We start from the raw sequence: 25,193 nt of genomic DNA on the forward strand, positions 1-25,193 counted from the left end.
ATGTTTTTAATGTGTGATCTCAGTCAAGTCAAATTTATGACATGTGTTTGAATGTGTTCAGTTACAACACATGTTTGAATGTGTTCAGTTACAACACATGTTTGAATGTGTTCAGTTACAACACATGTTTGAATGTGTTCAGTTACGTTTGATGAGTGTTCAGGGCTTAAGGCAGACATCTATATACATGTACATTAGGGCATACATACATTGGTGAATAAAGATGATGCACAAAGTATGTGTGAGTGGCGGGGGGGGGGGGGATAATAATATAAGGTGAAGGTCAGAGTTGTGGAGGTCAAGGTCGTCTAATGGTCTCAAAGTTATTTATCTACTGACTAACTGGAGGTGAAGTAATGGCAAATACATTGAAAGTGCTGTTGTCGTTAGATAAACTTCTTATGATGAGGGGGAGTTAGACTATACTCTAAACTAGGTCAAGGTTATAGTACTGGGTTGGTAAACGTGATCAGGTCTATGTTTAACATTGTGTGACGTGACACTCGTTGAACTATCAGACGTGACACTCGTCGATATAGCGTTTTTTTTTTTAGAGTTTCGCGTGTCACTTGCTAAATGTTGCAAATAGTTGAGTGTGGTTTGACGTGACATCTGTGTTACATTGACTTTACACTCGTTGAACGTGATGTGACGTGATACTTGTTAAAATATGGTTTGACGTGACACTCGATGTAAATATAAGACGTACCACTAGACGTGACACGTGATGTAAATATGTGACGTGACACTAGACGTGACACGTGATGTAAATACTGTACAAGTTGCCAATGGCCATGTTGGCTGCCTTAGTTGACAAGACACAAGTGTAATGTTCCCCTCTAGTATTCCCTTCCACTGTTCCCTTCCAATGTTACCCTCGAATATTCCCTTCCATGTTCCCTTCAATATTCCCTTCCATGTTCCCGTCAGTGTTCCCTTCCAATGTTCCCTTCCATGTTCCATTCAGTGTTCCTTTCCGTGTTCCCTTCAGTGTCACCTCCAATGTTCCCTTCACTGATTGCGAATCTTAATATTTGATACACGATAGAGAACTGAACTCCCTGAATAATCTCAGCTTTTCAAACATGCATTCAAATACAAACATTAGAAAAGTACACATCTTTAGTTCGTTTTTGGCACCAGTGTCTTGTGATGTTCTCATCAACTGCATCAACACATGAAATATCAATGGAATAAATAGTGACAGTTGTTTGGGTATGTGTCTTTTAGGGTTAGCTATATCAGGAATATTCATATCTTGGTGGTCTAACTTAGGTATGTTCATATCTTGGTGGTCTAAGTTAAAATCTTTCTGGTATCATGGTTAAAATCTTTCTGGTATCATGGTTAAAATCTTCTGGTATCATGGTTAAAATCTTCCGGTGTCATGGTTGAAATATTTCTGGTATCATAGTTAAAATCTTTCTGGTATCGTGGTTAAAACCTTGCCGGTATCACGGTTAAAATCTTGCTAGATCTAGTCTCATAGTGTTCAAAGTAGTGGCAGCTAACACCGGGCTAACATGTTGCGCACCATTCAGGGTGCACACGTTTACAGCTAACCACCTACAGTTTGATGAAAGATGCCGTGATTCTGGTACCATACCACCCTCGTCCATTCCCAGTAAACACGGGACTGCTCTGTGAAAGTATTGAGTGTATGTGACACCACGGGCCAACTTCTGAGATAAAGTGGTCGACTTTATGACGTCACTGGTCAATATGTGACCTTATACGTCATCTTATGATTTACGGGTCGAGTTGTGTGGTATTGTTTGTTAGATGATGACATCATACGTTTGTCATAACCAACTGGTCAAAGTAGGTGAACTGAGCATGTCCAAGACGCCATCTTGAAAATGATCTTTCCACGCCTGGCCTGGTAAAGTGCCGTCGGAATTTCAATTTATTTAACACGCTAATGACTTACAACATGACGTAATAAAACATGGCGTTGAAGGAATTATAATAAAGACAGGACGTCGCACAATTGTTTGTTTGAAACCTAGATCTGTGACGTCATACAACCGTTTGTTTGAAGGCTGGAGCAGACGGCTCGGTCGTCTGCTGGTTGTGTTGGCGCCACCTGAGCAGCAGGCAGGTGGAGAGGCCGAAGATGGTGCAGCCAAACACGCTCATGCAAGCCACGAGGAGGGTGAGCAGGTTGGGCTTGCCCAGCTGCTCCAGGAGGGTTTCTGCACCTGTGGGGGGGGGGGGATAGCAACACGTGACATGAGTGGTAGGTTTTACATGGTAGGAGAAGGGGCGGGGGGGGGGGGGGAAGATAAGGGAAAATAAGAACATCGGAGGAAAAAAAGTTAAAACTTGGGGGGGGGGGGAGAGGAAGTTAGTTATCATATACGAGTTAAGAGTAAGAAAATCTGATTAGGAGAGGAAATAACAAAATCACAGCATCGATGGGAACAATAAAAACATATTTACAAAATGGGAAAAATCAGGAGTGTGACATGTAAAGAAAAGGATTTGAAAACATACGTGTCTGGCATAAAGGTTTCTGGTAGCCCTCCACGCATGCGCGCAGGCAATGGCCGCTGATGTGGTGACAAGGCTCGCCGTTGGCGCAGTGGCCACACCCTGACTGACAGTCTGTCCCGTAGGTCTTGTTGCTGCAGGCTGGGGGTCAAAGGTCAGAGGTTATGTTGGCTGGAGGTTAAAAACTTACTGTACCTGCTACAAGTTTGTCCCACCTCAATAAAATGTCCCCCATCTGCTACAAAATTTCCCCATCCCCTACAAAAATGTCCCCACTTCTACAAAATGTCCCTACCTTACAAAGTTTCCCTACCCTCCAAATGTCCCTACAACTACCTAATGTTCCACCCCTACGTAATGTCCCCACCCCTACAAAATGTCCGCAGCCCTACAAAATGTCCCAATCCCTTCAATATGTCCCTACCCATCAAAGTGTCCCTACCCTACACAATGTCCATACCCTAAAAAATGTCCCTACCCCATCAAAGTGTCCCTACCCGACAAAATGTCCCCACTCCTACAAAATGTCCTCACCCCTACAAAATGTCCCCGCCCAAAATGTCCCCACCCATCAAAATGTCCCTACCCTACAAAATGTCCCGCCCTACAAAATGTCCCCATACCCCGATACATGTGGCCACCCCTACAAAATGTCCTCACACCCCTACAAAATGTCCCCACCCCTACAAATGTCCCTACTTAGACTACACGTTTGTCCCTCCCATCCCCTACAAATGTCCCTACTTAGACTACACGTTTGTCCCTACAAATGTCGCTACTTAGACTACGGGTTTGTCCCTCCCATACCCTACAAATGTCCCTACTTAGACTACACGTTTTTCCCTACAAATGTCCCTACTTAGACTACACGTTTGTCCCTACAAATGTCCCTACTTAGACTACACGTTTGTCCCTCCCATCCCCTACAAATGTCGCTACTTAGACTACGGGTTTGTCCCTCCCATACCCTACAAATGTCCCTACTTAGACTACACGTTTTTCCCTACAAATGTCCCTACTTAGACTACACGTTTGTCCCTACAAATGTCCCTACTTAGACTACACGTTTGTCCCTCCCATCCCCTACAAATGTCCCTACTTAGACTACACGTTTGTCCCTACAAATGTCCCTACTTAGACTACACGTTTGTCCCTACAAATGTCGCTACTTAGACTACGGGTTTGTCCCTCCCATCTCCTACAAATGTCCCTACTTAGACTACACGTTTTTCCCTACAAATGTCCCTACTTAGACTACACGTTTGTCCCTACAAATGTCCCTACTTAGACTACGGGTTTGTCCCTCCCATCCCCTACAAATGTCCCTACTTAGACTACACGTTTTTCCCTACAAATGTCCCTACTTAGACTACACGTTTGTCCCTAGAAATGTCGCTACTTAGACTACGGGTTTGTCCCTCCCATCTCCTACAAATGTCCCTACTTAGACTACACGTTTTTCCCTACAAATGTCCCTACTTAGACTACACGTTTGTCCCTACAAATGTCCCTACTTAGACTACGGGTTTGTCCCTCCCATCCCCTACAAATGTCCCTGCTTAGACTACACGTTTGTCCCTACAAATGTCCCTACTTAGACTACACGTTTGTCCCTCCCATCCCGGCAAGCAGCTTGATTGACAGGCCCCGTCTGTGACGTCACAAAACGACTGGCACGCCCCACATTTCTGCTGACAGTTGGCACCGTATGTCCCCGGCAGACACACTGGGAATATAGAAGGTTTAACATTGGTTTAACTGTGGTTTAATATTGGTTTAACTGTGATTTAACATTGGTTTAACTGTGATTTAACATTGGTTTAACTGTGATTTAACATTGGTTTAACTGTGATTTAATCGTGGTCTAATTGTGATTTAACATTGTGATTTATTACTGGTTTAACAGAGGTTTAGCAGATTCAATTGTCTATAGTTTAACTTGGGGTTAGCTTTGGTTAAACTTTTGGTTTTAGCGTGTTTTATTTGGTTTTTACTAAGCGTTGACGTAGATTAATATAATTGATATTTAATTCAGTACTGTAAGTGTAACAAATAATTAACAAATGTTAACACCTAACAACTTTTTTGGTTACCAGATGTGTCGAAAAAAAACAACAACATCGAATGGGGTTTAAATTTCTCTATGCGATGCAATTAGTTTAAATTTCGCAAGATTTATTGCGTGCTCTCCCCTTGAATAAAAACAAGTAACAGGAGTTAATTGAGTATTGTCCCTTTGTTCAGAGAAAAGGTTATCAAATTACGTTTATTAAACTTCCTTACTCCTACCTTTCCACACTAAAATGTCACCATGTGACCTAAGTTAAAATGTCATTATATGACCTAAGCTAAATGTCATTATATGACCTAAGCTAAATTTTCACTTTGTAACCTCAGCTAAAATGTCATTAAGTGAACTACACTAAAATGTCACTATGTGACTTAAGCTAAAAGAAAACATTAAAAGAAAACAAAATGGAATCGATGTCACACCACCTCATATATTACACAACAACCAATCAACAGCACAGGGCACTACATCAACTCTACTTCACCTTGGGAGCAGGTATTGCCGAACCAGCCGGCACGACATCCCGTGCCGTCACAGAACCCCGTGACCCTGTCGCAGGCTGGGTCACTGCACTGACCACAGGGCCACAGACAGTTAGGTCCCCACAGGCCAGGTAGACACTCTGGAATCAGACAGGTAGAGGTGAGACAGTGGTCTTAGAGACAGGTAGAGGTGAGACAGTGGTCTTAGAGACAGGTAGAGGTGAGACAGTGGTCTTAGAGACAGGTAGACACTCTGGAATCAGACAGGTAGAGGTGAGACAGTGGTCTTAGAGACAGGTAGAGGTGAGACAGTGGTCTTAGAGACAGGTAGAGGTGAGACAGTGGTCTTAGAGACAGGTAGACACTCTGGAATCAGACAGGTAGAGGTGAGACAGTGGTCTTAGAGACAGGTAGAGGTGAGACAGTGGTCTTAGAGACAGTTAGGGCCCCACAGGCCAGGTAGACACTCTGGAATCAGACAGGTAGAGGTGAGACAGTGGTCTTAGAGACAGGTAGAGGTGAGACAGTGGTCTTAGAGACAGGTAGAGGTGAGACAGTGGTCTTAGAGACAGGTAGACACTCTGGAATCAGACAGGTAGAGGTGAGACAGTGGTCTTAGAGACAGGTTAGGGCCCCACAGGCCAGGTAGACACTCTGGAATCAGACAGGTGGAGGTGAGACAGTGGTCTTAGAGACAGGTTAGGGCCCCACAGGCCAGGTAGACACTCTGGAATCAGACAGGTGGAGGTGAGACAGTGGTCTTAGAGACAGGTTAGGGCCCCACAGGCCAGGTAGACACTCTGGAATCAGACAGGTAGAGGTGAGACAGTGGTCTTAGAGACAGTTAGGGCCCCACAGGCCAGGTAGACACTCTGGAATCAGACAGGTAGAGGTGAGACAGTGGTCTTAGAGACAGGTAGAGGTGAGACAGTGGTCTTAGAGACAGGTAGAGGTGAGACAGTGGTCTTAGAGACAGGTAGACACTCTGGAATCAGACAGGTAGAGGTGAGACAGTGGTCTTAGAGACAGGTAGAGGTGAGACAGTGGTCTTAGAGACAGTTAGGGCCCCACAGGCCAGGTAGACACTCTGGAATCAGACAGGTGGAGGGTGAGACAGTGGTCTTAGAGACAGGTTAGGGCCCCACAGGCCAGGTAGACACTCTGGAATCAGACAGGTAGAGGTGAGACAGTGGTCTTAGAGACAGGTTAGGGCCCCACAGGCCAGGTAGACACTCTGGAATCAGACAGGTAGAGGTGAGACAGTGGTCTTAGAGACAGGTTAGGGCCCCACAGGCCAGGTAGACACTCTGGAATCAGACAGGTGGAGGTGAGACAGTGGTCTTAGAGACAGGTTAGGGCCCCACAGGCCAGGTAGACACTCTGGAATCAGACAGGTAGAGGTGAGACAGTGGTCTTAGAGACAGGTTAGGGCCCCACAGGCCAGGTAGACACTCTGGAATCAGACAGGTAGAGGTGAGACAGTGGTCTTAGAGACAGGTAGAGGTGAGACATTGGTCTTAGAGACAGGTTAGGGCCCCACAGGCCAGGTAGACACTCTGGAATCAGACAGGTAGAGGTGAGACAGTGGTCTTAGAGACAGGTAGAGGTGAGACATTGGTCTTAGAGACAGGTTAGGGCCCCACAGGCCAGGTAGACACTCTGGAATCAGACAGGTAGAGGTGAGACAGTGGTCTTAGAGACAGGTAGACACTCTGGAATCAGACAGGTAGAGGGTGAGACAGTGGTCTTAGAGACAGGTAGACACTCTGGAATCAGACAGGTAGAGGTGAGACATTGGTCTTAGAGACAGGTAGACACTCTGGAATCAGACAGGTAGAGGGTGAGACAGTGGTCTTAGAGACAGGTAGACACTCTGGAATCAGACAGGTAGAGGTGAGACATTGGTCTTAGAGACAGGTAGACACTCTGGAATCAGACAGGTGGAGGTGAGACAGTGGTCTTAGAGACAGGTAGACACTCTGGAATCAGACAGGTAGAGGGTGAGACAGTGGTCTTAGAGACAGGTAGACACTCTGGAATCAGACAGGTAGAGGTGAGACATTGGTCTTAGAGACAGGTAGACACTCTGGAATCAGACAGGTAGAGGGTGAGACAGTGGTCTTAGAGACAGGTAGACACTCTGGAATCAGACAGGTAGAGGTGAGACATTGGTCTTAGAGACAGGTAGACACTCTGGAATCAGACAGGTGGAGGTGAGACAGTGGTCTTAGAGACAGGTAGACACTCTGGAATCAGACAGGTAGAGGTGAGACAGTGGTCTTAGAGACAGGTAGAGGTGAGACAGTGGTCTTAGAGACAGTTAGGGCCCCACAGGCCAGGTAGACACTCTGGAATCAGACAGGTGGAGGGTGAGACAGTGGTCTTAGAGACAGGTTAGGGCCCCACAGGCCAGGTAGACACTCTGGAATCAGACAGGTAGAGGTGAGACAGTGGTCTTAGAGACAGGTTAGGGCCCCACAGGCCAGGTAGACACTCTGGAATCAGACAGGTAGAGGTGAGACAGTGGTCTTAGAGACAGGTTAGGGCCCCACAGGCCAGGTAGACACTCTGGAATCAGACAGGTGGAGGTGAGACAGTGGTCTTAGAGACAGGTTAGGGCCCCACAGGCCAGGTAGACACTCTGGAATCAGAAAGGTAGAGGTGAGACAGTGGTCTTAGAGACAGGTAGACACTCTGGAATCAGACAGGTGGAGGTGAGACAGTGGTCTTAGAGACAGGTAGACACTCTGGAATCAGACAGGTAGAGGTGAGACAGTGGTCTTAGAGACGAGAGACAGGTAGAGGTGAGACATTGGTCTTAGAGACGAGAGACAGAGGTGAGACATTGGTCTTAGACTGATAGACAGACAGAGGTGAGACAGTGGTCTTAGACTGAGAGACAGGTAGAGGGTGAGACAGTGGTCTTAGAGACGAGAGACAGATAGAAGTGAGACAGTGGTCTTAGAGACAGGTAGAGGGTGAGACAGTGGTCTTAGAGACAGATAGAGGTGAGACATTGGTCTTAGATAGTATATTAGCATCGTAACAATCATCTCGTTTATCTGTTGCAATGACCCTAGTGGGATATTGTGGCACTATGTTCATTTGATCTGGTTTCCTTGACATGAGTCAGGTACTCATTAAAGCTGAGCGAACCCAGGAACGTCCTACAGACTGAATCCCGGGATCCGAACTCGAGACTTTGGATTAACAGTCGAGAGATCTACCACTCGACTACTCAGTGCTAGGATAAAGGCTAGTACATGATGTTACAGGATCGGCCATGGTTGATGATGTTATAGGCTAGGCAATAGATGATGCCGTTATAGGCATATAGTAGATGATGTTATACGCTAGGCAATAGATGATGCTGTTATAGACTAGGCAATACATGATGATGTTATACGCTAGGCAATAGATGATGATGTTATACGCTAGGCAATAGATCATGATGTTATAGGCTAGGCAATAGATGATGTTATACGCTAGGCAATAGATCATGATGTTATAGGCTAGGCAATAGATGATGTTATACGCTAGGAAATAGATCATGATGTTATAGGCTAGGCAATAGATGATGTTATACGCTAGGAAATAGATCATGATGTTATAGGCTAGGCAATAGATGATGTTATACGCTAGGAAATAGATCATGATGTTATAGGCTAGGCAATGGACAATAGTTTTATAGACTTGACAAGAAAGGCACAGACAGTATGTTAATGATGGCGACGCTGATATCGACGATGATCATGATGATTATACAGCTATACACCAATGACAGAAGGCATGAGCTAAGTGAATTACGAGGGTGAGCAGTCATTGAATGCACGTGCTGACACCGTGCCGGGGCAGCAGCGCCATCTATCAGACGTGAGCATAAACAGGTTAGGTGCCCAGTGCAGAACTGACTCGCGCAGACGATAATCTGGTTTGGTATTCATTTGACCGTTGTGGGAGTCAGGTCATCTTTTGTTTACATACTGTCCTCTCTTCTCTCGCGGGACAAGTTTTCTTTCTTCTTCACAAGGGCCATTTTTTTCTGTCAACTTTACCTGCTTGGAGTTATATTGTGCAGTATGTACGCGCTACTTTTCAGTTTGATAGTGTTTTAAAATGTTCATCGAAGACAAGTTTTAGCAATTTTTTAATGCTAGACACGGTGTCTAAAAAAAAAGGGGGGGGAGGGGGTTAAAAACGGAACAACTGTGTGTGCCCTGAACGTGATTTAAATTTACTAAAAGACTTAAGACACAAGTTAGGGGTCAAAAAGACTTAAGACACGGGGTGAAGCAGACTTAAAGGGGTAAGATAGACTTAAGACAGAAAAGCAGAGATAAGAGACTTAAAACACGGACAAGGTGGGGGTAAGACAAAGAGATGATTATAAAACATAAATTAAAGACAAGACATGCAGACATTCAACAGACCTAAAACAGAAAAACAAAGTCAAGACCGAGGCAAGACAACAGACACGACACAAAGGCAATCACAAACGAGACACAAATTGAGACATGAAATGCAGACGCACGGATATAGTACACTGTACAAACACAAAACACAAAACACAAAAACAAAACACAAAACACAAACACAAATTGTTTACAAACATACACCTGACAAAACAAGAACCAAAAAGCTTGAAAACACAATCCTCCCCACCACCGCGGTCCCTACCTTTGGTGCAGAAAAGTCCTTCGTACCCAGAGCTACAGCCCAGGGGACAGAACCCGGTCTTGGAGTCGCAGACCGAGGTACCGTAGCAGTGGCCACAGGGGAACTCACAGTTCTGGCCGTACCTCCCCGCCCCACAGGCTGAGGGGGGTGAAAAAAAGAGAGATAAGCCAGTTATAGGTGGGATGTGTACTACGTCATCAGAGCACTGTAGGCTGTGTATTACGTCATTTTATTCAAGACAATATAGATGTATGAAAATCGTTAACACTGTAAATCCAGCCATCCTCCCACACAACAAACCAACCACCCAGGCACCAACCCACCTACCCCCCCCCCCACCCAGCTACCCAAACATTGATGTCTGTGTCGTAGCTTGGTTGTTATGTAGTTCATTTAATTAAAGTAAGTCGTGATTGTGTGTAACCTTGGTATTGCCCCCCCCCCCCAATGATTCAATACCCCTGTTAATCACTTCTAAAATTTGTCTAAGCCTGGTCGTGTTGTTACACGTGTGACCTACTAACGCACGTGACCTACTAACGCCCGTGACCTACTAACGCCCGCGACCTACTAACGCCCGTAACCTACTAACGCCCCTGACCTACTAACGCCCGTAACCTACTAACGCCCGTGACCTACTAACGCCCGTGACCCACTAACGCCCGTGACCTACTAACGCCCTTGACCTACTTACGTTGGTCGCACCTCTGACCTTGCCAGCCTGGTTCACACCTCCAGGGGCACGTGCCGTTCTCGGGCTCGCACGTGCTGTTGTCAAGGCAACGATGGCACTCGTGGACACAGTCTACCCCATACGTGCCGGGTAGACAGGCTGGGGGCAGAGAAATGTTAGGGTAGGTAGGCTGTGGGGGGGGGGGGGGGGCTCAGAGAAATGTTTGGGCAGTTAGGATGGGGGCAGAGAAATGTTAGGGTAGGTGGGCTGTGGGGGGGGGGGGCAGAGAAATGTTAGGGTAGGTAGGCTGGGGGGGGCAGAGAAATGTTAGGGTAGGTAGGATGGGGGCAGAGAAATATTAGGGTAGGTAGGATGGGGGCAGAGAAATGTTAGGGTAGGTAGGCTGGGGGGGGGGCAGAGAAATGTTAGGGTAGGTAGGCTGGGGGGCAGAGAAATGTTAGGGTAGGTAGGCTGGGGGCAGAGAAATATTAGGGTAGGTAGGCTGGGGGGGGGGGCAGAGAAATAGGGTAGACAGGGTGGGGGGGGGGGCAGAGAAATGTTAGGGTTGGTAGGCTGGGGGCAGAGAAATGTTAGGGTAGGTAGGCTGGGGGGGGGGCAGAGAAATAGGGTAGACAGGGTGGGGGGGGGCAGAGAAATGTTAGGGTAGGTAGGCTGGGGGGGCAGAGAAATGTTAGGGTAGGTAGGCTGGGGGCAGAGAAATATTAGGGTAGGTAGGATGGGGGCAGAGAAATGTTAGGGTAGGTAGGCTGGGGGGGGGCAGAGAAATATTAGGGTAGGTAGGCTGTGGGGAGGGGGCAGAGAAATAGGGTAGACAGGGTGGGGGGGGGCAGAGAAATGTTAGGGTAGGTAGGCTGGGGGCAGAGAAATGTTAGGGTAGGTAGGCTGGGGGCAGAGAAATGTTAGGGTAGGTAGGCTGAGGGGGGGCAGAGAAATATTAGGGTAGGTAGGCTGTGGGGAGGGGGCAGAGAAATTGGGTAGACAGGGTGGGGGGGGCAGAGAAATGTTAGGGTAGGTAGGCTGAGGGGGGGCAGAGAAATATTAGGGTAGGTAGGCTGTGGGGAGGGGGCAGAGAAATAGGGTAGACAGGGTGGGGGGGCAGAGAAATGTTAGGGTAGGCTGGGGGGGGGGCAGAGAAATGTTAGGGTAGGTAGGATGGGGGGGGCAGAGAAATGTTAGCGTAGGTAGGAGGGGGGGGGGCAGAGAAATGTTAGGGTAAGTAGGCTGTGGGGGGGGGGGGCAGAGAAATATTAGGGTGGCCTTGATATAGATTAGGTATGTTTGGTTCCAAAAGTAAATTTGTTGAAATATTTCTATTTGGTTGTTTTTTTTAAAAAGAACTCATACTTAGTCAATAGTTGAAACAAAATCAGGAAAATAAGAAAGAAATTGATAGATTAAAATGTTAAAAGCTATTATCCCCCCCCCCCCCCCCCCTTATATAATTTTTCTGACCCTACGCCTCCATTACGTATAACTTGAACAACCGATATTTTAACACCCCCCGCCCCTCCCACCCCTGAGACTTTTGACCACTCACCTGTCTGACATCTGGCACCGGCCCAGCCAGGTGCACACCCCACGGAACAGACACCGGACACAGGGTCACATGACTGCTGACCTGCGCACTGACCACACACTTGACGACAACCACGGCCGTACCTGCCTCTACACGCTGGGTCAGGGAGGAGATCGGGAGAGGTTAGGTATGGCAGAATCACAAAGGTTGAAATGGTGATGGTAGTATGATAGTATTACACAATCAATTATATACTTCACAGTTGATGAGTTAAATAATTCCAATAATGTGACCTATTTAACCACAGGACTAAATATTTTCTCAACATTGTCAGTTAGTGCCATCATTTACGCGTTAAATTACGTCAATCTAAAGTTTTAATTTCACCTCGGTGTCACCTCCCCCCGATCCACTTTATATATATATATATATATACATATATATATATATATATATATATATATATATATATATATATATATATATATATATATATATATATATATATTGAGAAAAGTGTCTGACCTTTTCCCAGAAAAAAAATCAATGTATGAATGATTGGAAGTAAATTTGCTTGTTTTCCTTGTGTAAAAAAAACTTCTGTTAATGCCCGCCAAACACGGGAGAGAACCCAAAAAAAACGTAAACATGTCCAGCAGTGACCGAGTTCCTTCAAGGCTGATGACTTAGTGTGATAGAGAGCACAGTACCCTCCCTTGTTGCACATCTCTTTTGTGCCATCTCTCAAGGGGAAGTCACTTCAATAAAGGGAAGCTACTCCCACAAGGGGAAGCTACTATGTCGATATCCTTGCCCTAATTCGTGTAATACACGAAATATAATTATAAAAACATGACCAAGTTTTGGGTGATTACCGGAAGTCTTTGAAATTGGCTGTCGTTTGGCAATGCAAGAGCATCAGACGAGGTCTCGCGATGTTACCAGCGGCACAATAAGGGTAAACTTGGCTAACAGTGGTACAATTAGGGTTAATGTGGTAAAGTTATCTTGTTAATTTCTTGATAGCAAAGATATGCTACACAAAAATGTGGAGGGGTGAAATATATCTATCATCATCTCCGTCCATTTGTCCACCCCCCCATTTGTCCACTCCCCCATTTGTCCCCTCCCCCATTTGTCCCCTCCCCCATCGAACCGGAAGACAGTAGTTGTTTTTTAAGGTCTTTGAAGAAAGATAATTTTTGGTTAGAAACCCGAGCCCACGGGATAGCTAGGCCCGGGCCACGGACGTGAGTGGAATCAACGAGACCTTAATGCACGGCCAGCGTTCTACAGGATGTCTTGTACAGGGGGTCTCAAGCTTGAGGGGTGGGGTACTCAATAGATACCGACTAGAACAAACGTGAGGGCAAACAGAATCGAGCAGTAGTGACGGCAATATCTATATATGTAGATAGTAGAGACGTGTAGTAATGAGAGGACATTTAGTCCTACATGTAGATAGTAGATACGTGTAGTAATGAGAGGACATTTAGTCCTACATGTAGATAGTAGAGAATTGTAGTAATGAGATGAAATTTAGTCCTACATGTAGATAGTAGAGACGTGTAGTAATGAGAGGACATTTAGTCCTACATGTAGATAGTAGATACGTGTAGTAATGAGAGGACATTTAGTCCTACATGTAGATAGTAGAGAATTGTAGTAATGAGATGAAATTTAGTCCTACATGTAGATAGTAGAGACTTGTAGTAATGAGGGGATATTTAGTCCTACATGTAGATAGTAGAGACTTGTAGTAATGAGGGGATATTTAGTCTTGCTTACAAATAAATAAAACTATTTTTCAAAAGCCAAAGCTTCGCCAACCCCTATTTTAATTCGTGGACCAATCTTCCTGATAAAATAAACTCTACATCTGAAAATATGTCCTCCTTAACTGACCCATGGCAACATTTCTTATTTATCTTTTATATTCCTATTCTATACCATTATGTATCAAAACTATATATTACCATTATTAATTCTAAATTTTTGAATACTATGTTACTGGTATGTCTTTAAACTCAGTTTCTTTTTTATTAAAATGTTATTATATAAAAACAACGGCCAATGTGAAAAAAAGGCCTCCGTTATTGTTACCGTAATAGAATAAATGAAAAAAATGAATGAATGAATACAGTAGTAATGAGGAGGTAAATATGACTCCTACTTATAAATACTAGAATCGTGTATTAGAAAAAAGAAATTATTCGCCCAAATATACTAGAATACTTGCAGTATTTCGTGTAGTCATACCCTCTGGAGTATCTGTCAAACAAGAGCATGTCCCTAAAACGGAATTTTTTTCATCGGAATAATCAAACACGTTCCATCTACTAAACATTTGATTCTTCCTATATGCGTATTCTATACTAGATTTGTTGTGGCCTGCAGATAGAGCGCTAGACCGCAAACCCGAAAGTCGTGAGTTCGAATCCGGGTTCGTCAGTGGAGTCCACCTAGCTCTGATGGGTACTTAACTCACAGTATGAAAAGTAAAGGTGGCTGTGGATAGTGCTGACCACATTATTCTTTTACATGACGAGTTCAAGAAATTTATAAACTCAAATTCATCTCCCCCAATGGATAGTTAGGTCTAAAGAGGTATCTTTAAACGATGTGTTGAAATATCTTATGTTCTGTATCGTGATAATGAATTTTTGTATATCGATATTAGAATGAGCGAGTCAGTTCTAGTGCTCAATGTGCCGTGTCTTTACATTGGATATAAAAAAATGGTATCTTGAAACTTCCTAACACGGAATACACAATCAGAACAGTCTATCAGACTATCAGTATATACAAACAATTAGTAGAAACGCAACATGTGCAAGTAACTGACATAAATATACAAGGTCTATGTCCGTCATATGGGCATAAAAAAAAGTTATTTTAAGACAGGTTGGAATGTTGACATGTTGAAAAGCACGGTTCTATTTATAACTGTCACGTGATGACATGTGGGGGTAATTATTTCTCTTGTGCCAATGTTTACAGTGTGAGTACAATAAAATTGTCTCCCTTATGGATAGTGTGAGAATTCTAAAATTACCTCCCTTGTGTCAATGTTGACAGTGTGGGTACTATAGATTGTTTCCTTTGTGGATAGTATGAAATAAAATTGTCTCCGTGTACCAATATAAACCATTGTGAGAACCGTCATTACGTTGTTGCCTTAAAGAAAGTCGATAATCCAGTTATGGTAAAAAAATGCTTCAACATTGAAATGTCGATTTCGGAGTAATCTCCCCCTTGTGATGTCTCTATCCATTCTCCTTGTAGGTGTCTAAGATTTGTTAACATTCACAGACGATATAGGAAGTCAACAAATCTTCAATTTTAGAAACAATTTTTTTTTTTGCCCGGGAAACAATATAACAGGTCATGTTGACCTAGCAGCCAAATCGCGTTATGGTCGTGTAACTTCAGGAGAGGTCGGAAGTCTGGAATTGGATCCAGAATTAGGGTGGGGATGTTGCAGGGGGTGTGGTTAGGAGGGGGCAGGCCATTAGAGAACGTCTGGAAGCATGTTATCTGACAAATGTTGTTAAAGTTTGGTGGATGGTTTGGATGGTTGATTGGTGGATGGTTGGTGGATGGTTGGTGGATGGTTGATTGGTGGTTGGTTGGTGGATGGTTGGTTGATGGTTGGTGGATGGTTGGTAGATGGTTGGTGGATGGTTGGTGGATGGTTGGTGGATGGTTGGTGGATGGTTGGTGGATAGTTGGTGGATGGTTGGTGGATGGTTGGTTGATGGTTGGTGGTTGGTGGTTGATTGGTGGATGGTTGGTGGATGGTTGGTTGGTGGATGGTTGGTGGATGGTTGGTGGATGGTTGGTTGATGGTTGGTGGATGGTTGGTTGATGGTTGGTGGTTGATTGGTGGATGGTTGGTTGGATGGTTGGTTGGTGGATGGTTGGTGGATGGTTGGTAGATGGTTGGTGGATGGTTGGTGGATGGTTGGTGGATGGTTGGTTGGTGGATGGTTGGTGGATGGTTGAGTTGGATGGTTGGTTGGTGGATGGTTAGTTGATGGTTGGTGGTTGGTGGTTGATTGGTGGATGGTTGGTAGATGGTTGGTGGATGGTTGGTGGATGGTTGATGGATTATTGGGTTGGGTAGTTGGTTGGTGGATGGTTGGTGGATGGTTGGTTAGTGGATGGTTGGGGGATTATTGGTGGATGGTTGGTGGATTATTGGATGGTTGGTGGATGGTTGGTTGGTGGATGGTTGATGGATTATTGGGTTGGGTAGTTGGTTGGTGGATGGTTGGTGGATGGTTGGTTGGTGGATGGTAGGTGAATGGTGAAAGGATAGTTGTTGTATATTCGGTGAGTTATAGGTGGATGTTCTATAGATTTTTGCTGGATATTGGTGGGTGTTTGGTAATTGGTCGGTTGATGGTAGATGGTTCGATTGGTGGGTGGTCGGTTTGATGGTCGTCAATAGCCAGTGAGGGTGAGGGAGGGGGCGGGGAGGGGGGGGGGGGGGTTAGAGTGAAAAATCTTTTCAATAGGTTTTTTGTTGTTTCCATCTTTTCCCATCGCCATGGTAGCAAGCTGAACACGTGACGTATTAAAAAAACAAGGCAGTCAAAAAACTTGTTTGAGACGGTCGAAATCTGTAAAGCGAAACTGATACCTCTATCAAGCAATGACGTCAAGTTATGCTTTCACAAAATAAGTGTTTTTATATTTATGAACAGCAACATCTATTTTTAGACAATTCTATTTCTAGAGACTAGACACCCCCCCCCCCCCATTTTTTTTTGGGTTCATCTTCTGACGATATCTATTCACCACGTGATTCCCTTTACACCAGCCAACCAATCAGACAACGTCTGACCCCCCCCCCCCCCTCCCTCACCCCTCGGGCTAGTGGGTAGAGATTCAGATCCATTGAAATCAGATTTCCTTGAATAAAAAAAAACCACAACCCATATAAAAAAAAACCATGTGGTAACAAAGTGGTAACAGTCCGGTGTTGTCCTCATGAATTATTCACCAGCTGCCGTAGTTTACTGTAGACATCAGATAGGACTCAGGACCGGGAGGACAAAGTATCTTTTCCGATTAAAAGATTAAACCGACAAGAGCGGATGTAGCCGGATAACGACAAGGGGAGATCAACAGGGGAAGATGTTGGTACAACGGTTGTCTTCTCCACTCTGTTGGCCACATCGTATAATTAGGTCGATCCTTCCCCCCACAGTTACTCCCCCACCCCCATCACCAGTAGAGAATGTATTGATTTTAAACAGCTTCTTGGCACACCACTGTTACACAACGGCACCTTCCTGTTTTCGTGTCTTGGTAGTCAGCAGGGGTTAAGTCCCTTGAAGTAAAAGCTCAACTAGTTGAATACATTTCATTAACCCGCTGATGTTTTCGTCAAAGTTTTAACAATGGTCAGCTGTGAGAGGGGAAACGGAAAGGGGAGATAAAAATGGTTAGAAAAAATTAAAATGGCTTACGTTTGTTGCATGAAGTTCCGGTCAAACCTTCCCGGCAACCGGAAGTACAGGAGCCGGTGATGGGGTTGCACTGCTCACTGGGGTCTAGACATGCGCACTCTTGGGAGCAGTCGACGCCGAATGTGTAGGGCGCGCACACTGTGGGGATGATAGGGGGTGAGTACATAGGACAATAACCTGGCATTTGGTGGTAACTGTACATCACTACCATCAAAACAACCGTTAGGACAACAACCAGAACAACCATTAGGACAACCATTAGGACAACCATCAAAACAACCGTTAGGACAACCATCAAAACAACCATCAGAGCGACCATTCAGAACCATCCTTCGGACAACCATCAGAACAACCATTAGGACAACCATCAAAACAACCATTAGGACAACCATAAAAAACAACCATTATGACAACCATCAAAACAACCATTAAGACAACCATCAAAACAACCATCAGAGCGATCATTCAGAACCATCCTTTGGACAACCATCAGAACAACCATTAGGACAACCATCAAAACAACCATTAGGACAAACATTAAAAAAACAACCATTATGAAACCATCAAAACAACCATTAAGACAACCATCAAAACAACCATTAGGACAACCATCAAAACAACCATTATGAAACCATCAAAACAACCATTAAGACAACCATCAAAACAACCATTAGAACAACCATCAAAACAACCATTAGGACAACCATAAAAAAACAACCATTATGAAACCATCAAAACAACCATTATGACAACCATCAAAACAACCATTAAGACAACCATCAAAACAACCATCAGAGCGACCATTCAGAACCATCCTTATGACAACCATCAGAACAACCAATAGGACAACCATCAAAACAACCATTAGGACAACCATAAAAAAACAACCATTATGAAAACCATCAAAACAACCATTAAAACAACCATCAAAACAACCATCAGAGCGACCATTCAGAACCATCCTTTGGACAACCATCAAAACAACCATTAGGACAACCATAAAAAAAACAACCATTATGAAACCATCAAAACAACCATTAAGACAACCATCAAAACAACCATTAGGACAACCATCAAAACAACCATAATGAAACCATCAAAACAACCATTAGGACAACCATCAAAACAACCATCAGAGCGACCATTCAGAACCATCCTTAGGACAACCATCAGAGCAACCGTTAGGACAACCATCAAAACAACCATTATGACAACCATCAAAACAACCATTAAGACAACCATCAAAACAACCATCAGAGCGACCATTCAGAACCATCCTTAGGACAACCAATAAGACAGCAAATTGGGCAAACATCAGAACAACCATTCGAAAACTAAAACACACACCAAATACTAGATACCAAACAAAACAATCCTACGCACCTTTCATCTTCGTCAAACATAAAACAATTACCACTTCCTACCAAACACGATATAAACCCTCATCAAGCATCACCAAACATCACAGTCAAACAATACAAACCCCATACGGGACCCATATAAACCCCCATACAAACACTATACAAACCGCATAGAAGCCTCAAACAAATTCCAAACACACTACAAACCCCATACAAACCCGATAAAAAACCCATACAAACCCCATACAAACACCATACAAACCCCACACAAACCCACACAGACCCCATACAAACATTATACAAACCCCACACGAACCCCACACAAACCAAGCCCCATCACTCACCAAAGACCAACACCTCACAGAGCGTGATCTGACCGTCCCTGTTGATGATCCCAAAGTACCGGCCCGTGGAGGGGACGTCGCACGAGAACTGGTAGATCCTGTAGGAGGCGGGTATGTACGTGCACGGCTTGCCCCAGAACGTGTCCACGTAGTCACTCACGTGCACACGTACTCGCCCAGAGCGGGCTGTGTGGTTGGCTGTGGGAGGAAAGTTTCGTTCTAGAGGGTTAGACGTACCACAGGTTAGGGTTATGTGTGGTTGGATGTGGGAGGGAAGCTTTGTGCTAGAGGGTTGACATACAACGGGTTAGACTAGAAGATTGGTATAGGTTAGGGCAGGGGTTTCCAACCTTTTTTACTCTAGAGCACATTCTACAATATCGGTAGGGTGGCGGGCACCACCTATTTTAAATCGACAAACTCCTTCCATAACTTGTCATTTTCCCATAATTTATGTTCTTATTTTCTTATAGTCATATTGTATTAATAAATAATAAACAAAAATGTTTTTTTTTCAAATTGCATACATACAGAGAAATGTATTTACAAAACGTAAATAGTGCAGTCTGGCTCGCCGCTAGACAAGTTGGGACAAGTATCGAACATATTTAATAAACCTAGGCAGTCAAAAAAAAAAATTAAAACTGTAACAACTGAATAAAAATAAATCATATTTTAAAATAATGTTATTGAAATAAAATCTGTCTCTGTCGAATAGTGAGCGGCGGGCACATACGAATCGTTCAGCGGGCGCCATGGCGCCCGTGGCACAGGGTTGGGAACCCCTCGGTTTGGGTTATGGTGTGGGCCGTGTGGTTGCCCATGGGAGGAAAGCTTTATTCCAGAGGATTAGACGTACCACAACACTAGAGGCTTCTAAGTTGTATGCTTATGATTATGATTTGGGTTAAGCTAAGGGTAAGTTGAATGGTGTTTATATATCTTTTGAAATGGTGTTTATTGTTTGAGTGGTGTTTATATAGCGTTTTATGGTGTGACGTAGCGGACACCAAAAGCTGTTTGGTTCAGTCATTGAAATACCGTAAGGTGAAGGTCGTAAATTGAGTATACAAAGGATGCACGTAGACCAGATTTAGTACCTTTACCCTCCATTCAACCTAGCCAAACGTGAATGGATCTGTATGTGATGAACATTGTTTAGTTAGTTCCAGAGGCGTATCCAGGTTTTCGTTGTAGGGGGAGCGGAAATAGCAAAAAAAGGCGCCGAATATGTAATAGTTTCTATATAAGTATATATATATATATATATATATATATATATATATATATATATATATATATATATATATATATATATATATATACATATATATATATATACATATATTAGCTGTATGTTATTGCTTCGATATGATGTAAAATAAATTTAAATAAGTACTCTGAAGAAAAAAAACACACAATGTAGGCCGACGAAACAAAAAAATATGGCATCACTCTAAAAAAAAAAAAAAAAAAAAAAAAAATATATATATATATATATATATATATATATATATATATATATATATATATATATATATATATATATATATATATATATATATATATATATATATATATATATATATATAAACACTGCAACCAAAAAACTATGAACGCGGCATAATCTGTTTCGCAATTTTTGTCTAAGTCTAGAGTAAAGGGGAAATAATCACTATCTTAATATAATAACGTATATGTCTACACATTTTATTATAAATATCAAAACAAATCAATAATTACTTTAGAATCTAATAAAGTAGCTTAACACTATTCGTTTTTACAAAAATTATTTGTTTAAATTCAGAATTAAATATATTGTCATTATAAATGCTAAAGTATTACAGCATAATGAAAGTTTTTAAAATCAGAGTTGTTATAAAAGCCAGCATTTCACTTACACGTTAGACGTTCGGAATAATAGCCTACATATAACAATAATAGCGGTCTTACATTTAAAATCATGCAATTTTTTAAATTGCTACTGACAATTTGTGTTTTTTAAAGATAATTTTTTAACATAATGAGAAGGTATGGGTTAGATCACTGTATTGCTCACAAACCTTTTACTGGTAATTGAAAAAAACAATATTCACAGAGATTTACGTTTCAAATGTGCCGACCAAAGATATTTTTTAACAAATATCAATGTTAAAAAGTTTCCAAAAAGGCGCCACTTTGCTAAAAATGGCCAGAGGGGGAGCGGCCGCTCCCCCTGCTCCCCCCCTGCGTACGCTACTGGTTAGTTCCATGATTGACATCTGCCATTGTTCCCAGAAAACGTACGTATGGCGCTACAGAAAGTTGATAGAGTTGTAAATAAAGGGCAATTGGAATAATTAACACGCTGTTTCTTTGTACGCTGGAACCCTTAGGGACCTGGGAGGGGGTGCAGGTGGGCTAATTGACAGTTGGGGTGGGGGGGGGGTATGTATTGAAGAATGTAGGTAGATAAGTAAAAAAGATTCTAATATTTCTTACCATACAAAATCTCCATACCTACAAATTACATAATGGCCATAGTTACCAAATAAAACTCCTAACGTTGATCACTAAAGAATAACCATCCCCAAATGTTACCTACCAAATCAAATCACACAAATTACTCACCAAACAAAATCTCCAAAACCTACTCACCAAACAAAACCTCCAAAAACCTACTCACTAAACAAAACCTCCAAAAGTTAACAAACAAAACCTCCAAAACCTACTCACCAAACAATACCTAAAAAATTACTCACCAAATAAAACCTCCAAAATCTACTCATAAAAAAAAAACCTACTTACCAAACAAAACCTCCAAAACCTACTCACCAAACAAAACCCCCAAAACCTACTCATCAAACAAAACCCCCAAAACCTACTCCCCAAACAAAACCTCCAAAACCTACTCACCAAACAAAACCTACTCACCAAACAAAACCTCCAAAACCTACTCACCAAATAAAGCCTCCAAAACCTACTCACCAAACAAAACCTCCAAACCTACTCACCAAACAAAACCTCCAAACCTACTCACCAAACACAACCTCCAAAACCTACTCACCAAACAAAACCTCCAAAACCTACTCACCAAACAAAACCTCCAAACCTACTCACCAAACAAAACCTCCAAAACCTACTCACCAAACACAACCTCCAAAATCTACTCACCAAATAAAACCTCCAAAACCTACCCGCCTAACAAAACCTCCAAACCTACTCACCAAACAAAACCTCCAAAACCTACTCACCAAACACAACCTCCAAAACCTACTCACCAAACAAAACCTCCAAAACCTACTCACCAAACAAAACCTATTCACCAAACAAAACCTCCAAAACCTACTCACCAAACAAAACCTACTCACCAAACAAAACCTCCAAAACCTACTCACCAAACAAAACCTATTCACCAAACAAAACCTCCAAAACCTACTCACCAAACAAAAACTACTCACCAAACAAAATCTACTCACCAAACAAAACCTCCAAAACCTACTCACCAAACAAAACCTACTCACCAAACAAAACCTCCATGAAGAAAACAGTTTTCTGCACGAGCATGTCCACGCGCCACCAGCCGGTTCTGTTGCTTGTTGACGTCACACAGGTACCGATGTCGCCATCTACGGCACGTGACCCTTTGGACCAATCAGGCGTCTTCATGTCAGTTGGCATTCCTAATACCACATTCTCTTGGGGAGAAAGACAATTCACATACATTTTATATGTTTGTCCGATATACATCGTATACATTTTATATGTTTGTCTGATATACATCGTATACATTTTATGTAATTGTCTGATATACTTCGCATACATTTTATGTTTTGTGAGGTTTACGTCATTAGCTCATATTAATTACCCGAGTAGTTACCCCAGCCCAAAAAATTGCAGTAAGACATTATCCATTGTCAATTACCTACCTTTCATTTACATATATAACGCGGGTAGGGCTAGGTTGAGGATATAGTGGGGTTAGGGTTGGGTTTAGGACTGTGGAGCTGGATATGAAGGTGGATTGGATGGGAATTAGGATAAGGTAAAGTAGAGTTGCAATATGTATTCTAAAAGGGGGTAGTTACCCGGGGGGTGGATGGTCGGGGGGAATTAAGGGGGATAGAGTGGGTGAGGGGTAATTGACAGGGGGTAATTACGTGTGTAAATGACCGGTATTGAACTTGTGGAAAGGGGGGGGGGGGGTTAGGGTCAGGGTGCTTCATGATAGGGATGAGGGGGGTGTAATACACCGGGGTTGGGGTAGTTTCCTAAACCCACACAATGCAGATATTGATGTGCAAAACTAATCTATCGCAAACAAAATAAGTTCCTGGAGTTTAAAAATTGTCCAAACTAATTTGTAGATCTGTATTTTCCACTTGAGGTATATCTACATTTGTTATTCGTACATGCCATTCTTTACATTTCACTTTATATAACTTTTTTACAAAACAATAACAATAGCAATATCCATCGTCAATAATTGCGTTTTATTTTTTAATCTAACTTGAGCGTGCTTTTGCGATGATTTGTTTGTTTGATCGAATGTTGAATCAACGCGGACCTCCAAGAAGACATTGCAGATCTCGACATAACGCAATACGGAATTTAAAAAACACAACGATTAAAAAATGTAAACACTAGGAATGGAAGAAGTGGTCTGAGCTTGTTTTTCTAACGCGCACTAAGCAAATATTTGCGTGTTGCGTCCCTTTGGGGAGTTCGTTACTTTCAAGATTAATAAAAGAAATGATGTATTCTTGAGATAACTATCGACTTTTTCCTGTGTACGGTCGCTTGCTACATACCATTGAACTTTTGCCGTTTATGGTCGATAGTCACATACCATCGCTATTTCTTTGAGTACCATCAGTAATTTTATTATTGCTAGACACATACCATCACTATTTCTCTGAAGAACATCAGCATCACTTCATTTTTGACTGCTAGCCACATACCATCAATTTTTCTATGGCTTAAATCAGTAATTTTATTATTGCTACTTTACTAATCACTGCTAATCACATACAATCAATGTTTATTTTACTGCTAGCCACATACCATCAATGTTTATTTTACTGCTAGCCACAATCCATCTCACTTTCTACTGGTTATGACAACTATCCACATACCATAACCAGTTTCCTTTCTGTTTATCTATTCATCTCTATCTGACGGGGTGAAACTTTATGTTGGGGTCTGTTGTCCAAGATTTTGTTGGTTTCAAAAAGCTTTTAGCAATAAATTTCAGCCCTTAGATTTTTTCCTCAATAAAGTTGGGTACATCAATATACCATTCATACATGAAGGGGAATAGTGTATGTGTGTGTGTGTGTGTGTGTGTGTGTGTGTGTGTGTGTGTGTTAGGCTTCCCAATTGCAGCTATATGAGAGAGTTCGTATCTCTTTGTTGTATGTTAAGTCATGTCTGTCTATAGAAGGTCAAAGTTTTATGTCTGTCTATAGAAGGTAAAGTTTTCATGACTGTCTATAGAGGGTAAAGTTTCATGTCTGTCTATAGAAGGTAAAGTTTTCATGACTGTCTATAGAGGGTAAAGTTTCATATCTGTCTACAGAAGGTAAAGTTTTCATGTCTGTCTATAGAGGGTAAAGTTTCATGTCTGTCTATAGAAGGTAAAGTTTTCATGACTGTCTATAGAGGGTAAAGTTTCATGTCTGTCTACAGAAGGTAAAGTTTTCATGACTGTCTATAGAAGGTAAAGTTTTCATGTCTGTCTATAGAAGGTAAAGTTTCATGTCTGTCTATAGAAGGTAAAGTTTCATGTCTGTCTACAGAAGGTAAAGTTTCATGTCTGTCTATAGAAGGTAAAGTTTCTGTCTATAGAAGGTAAAGTTTCATGTCTGTCTATAGAAGATAAAGTTTCTTATTTGTTTAGAAGGTAGGGTTTGATGTCTGTCTATAGAGGGTAAAGTTTCATGTCTGTCTACAGAAGGTAAAGTTTGATGTCTGTCTACAGAAGGTAAAGTTTCATCTCTGTCTATAGAAGGTAAAGTTTGATGTCTGTCTATAGAAGGTAAAGTTTGATGTCTGTCTATAGAAGGTAAAGTTTCATATCTGTCTATAGAATGACAAAGT

At 42.6% G+C, this 25,193-nt stretch overlaps 1 protein-coding gene across 1 annotated transcript; it reads right to left on the minus strand.

The window, feature by feature from the left end:
• Positions 1-1,882: 1,882 nt before the first annotated feature.
• LOC131955586 (multiple epidermal growth factor-like domains protein 10) lies at positions 1,883-22,792 on the minus strand (the record flags this gene model as incomplete). The annotated part of the gene is given in 10 exon segments (XM_059319758.1): positions 1,883-2,201; positions 2,497-2,634; positions 4,088-4,219; positions 5,049-5,186; positions 9,724-9,861; positions 10,418-10,555; positions 11,955-12,089; positions 17,411-17,548; positions 19,116-19,313; positions 22,619-22,792. Coding segments are annotated over 10 exon segments (1,511 nt in total), but the record flags the coding sequence as incomplete, so codon positions are not given.
• Between the last annotated feature and the right edge of the window lie 2,401 nt (positions 22,793-25,193).

Source organism: Physella acuta, unplaced genomic scaffold (genome assembly GCF_028476545.2).
Source record: "Physella acuta isolate Inbredline_101_S28 unplaced genomic scaffold, ASM2847654v3 ptg001082l, whole genome shotgun sequence".
Lineage (NCBI taxonomy): Eukaryota > Metazoa > Mollusca > Gastropoda > Physidae > Physella > Physella acuta.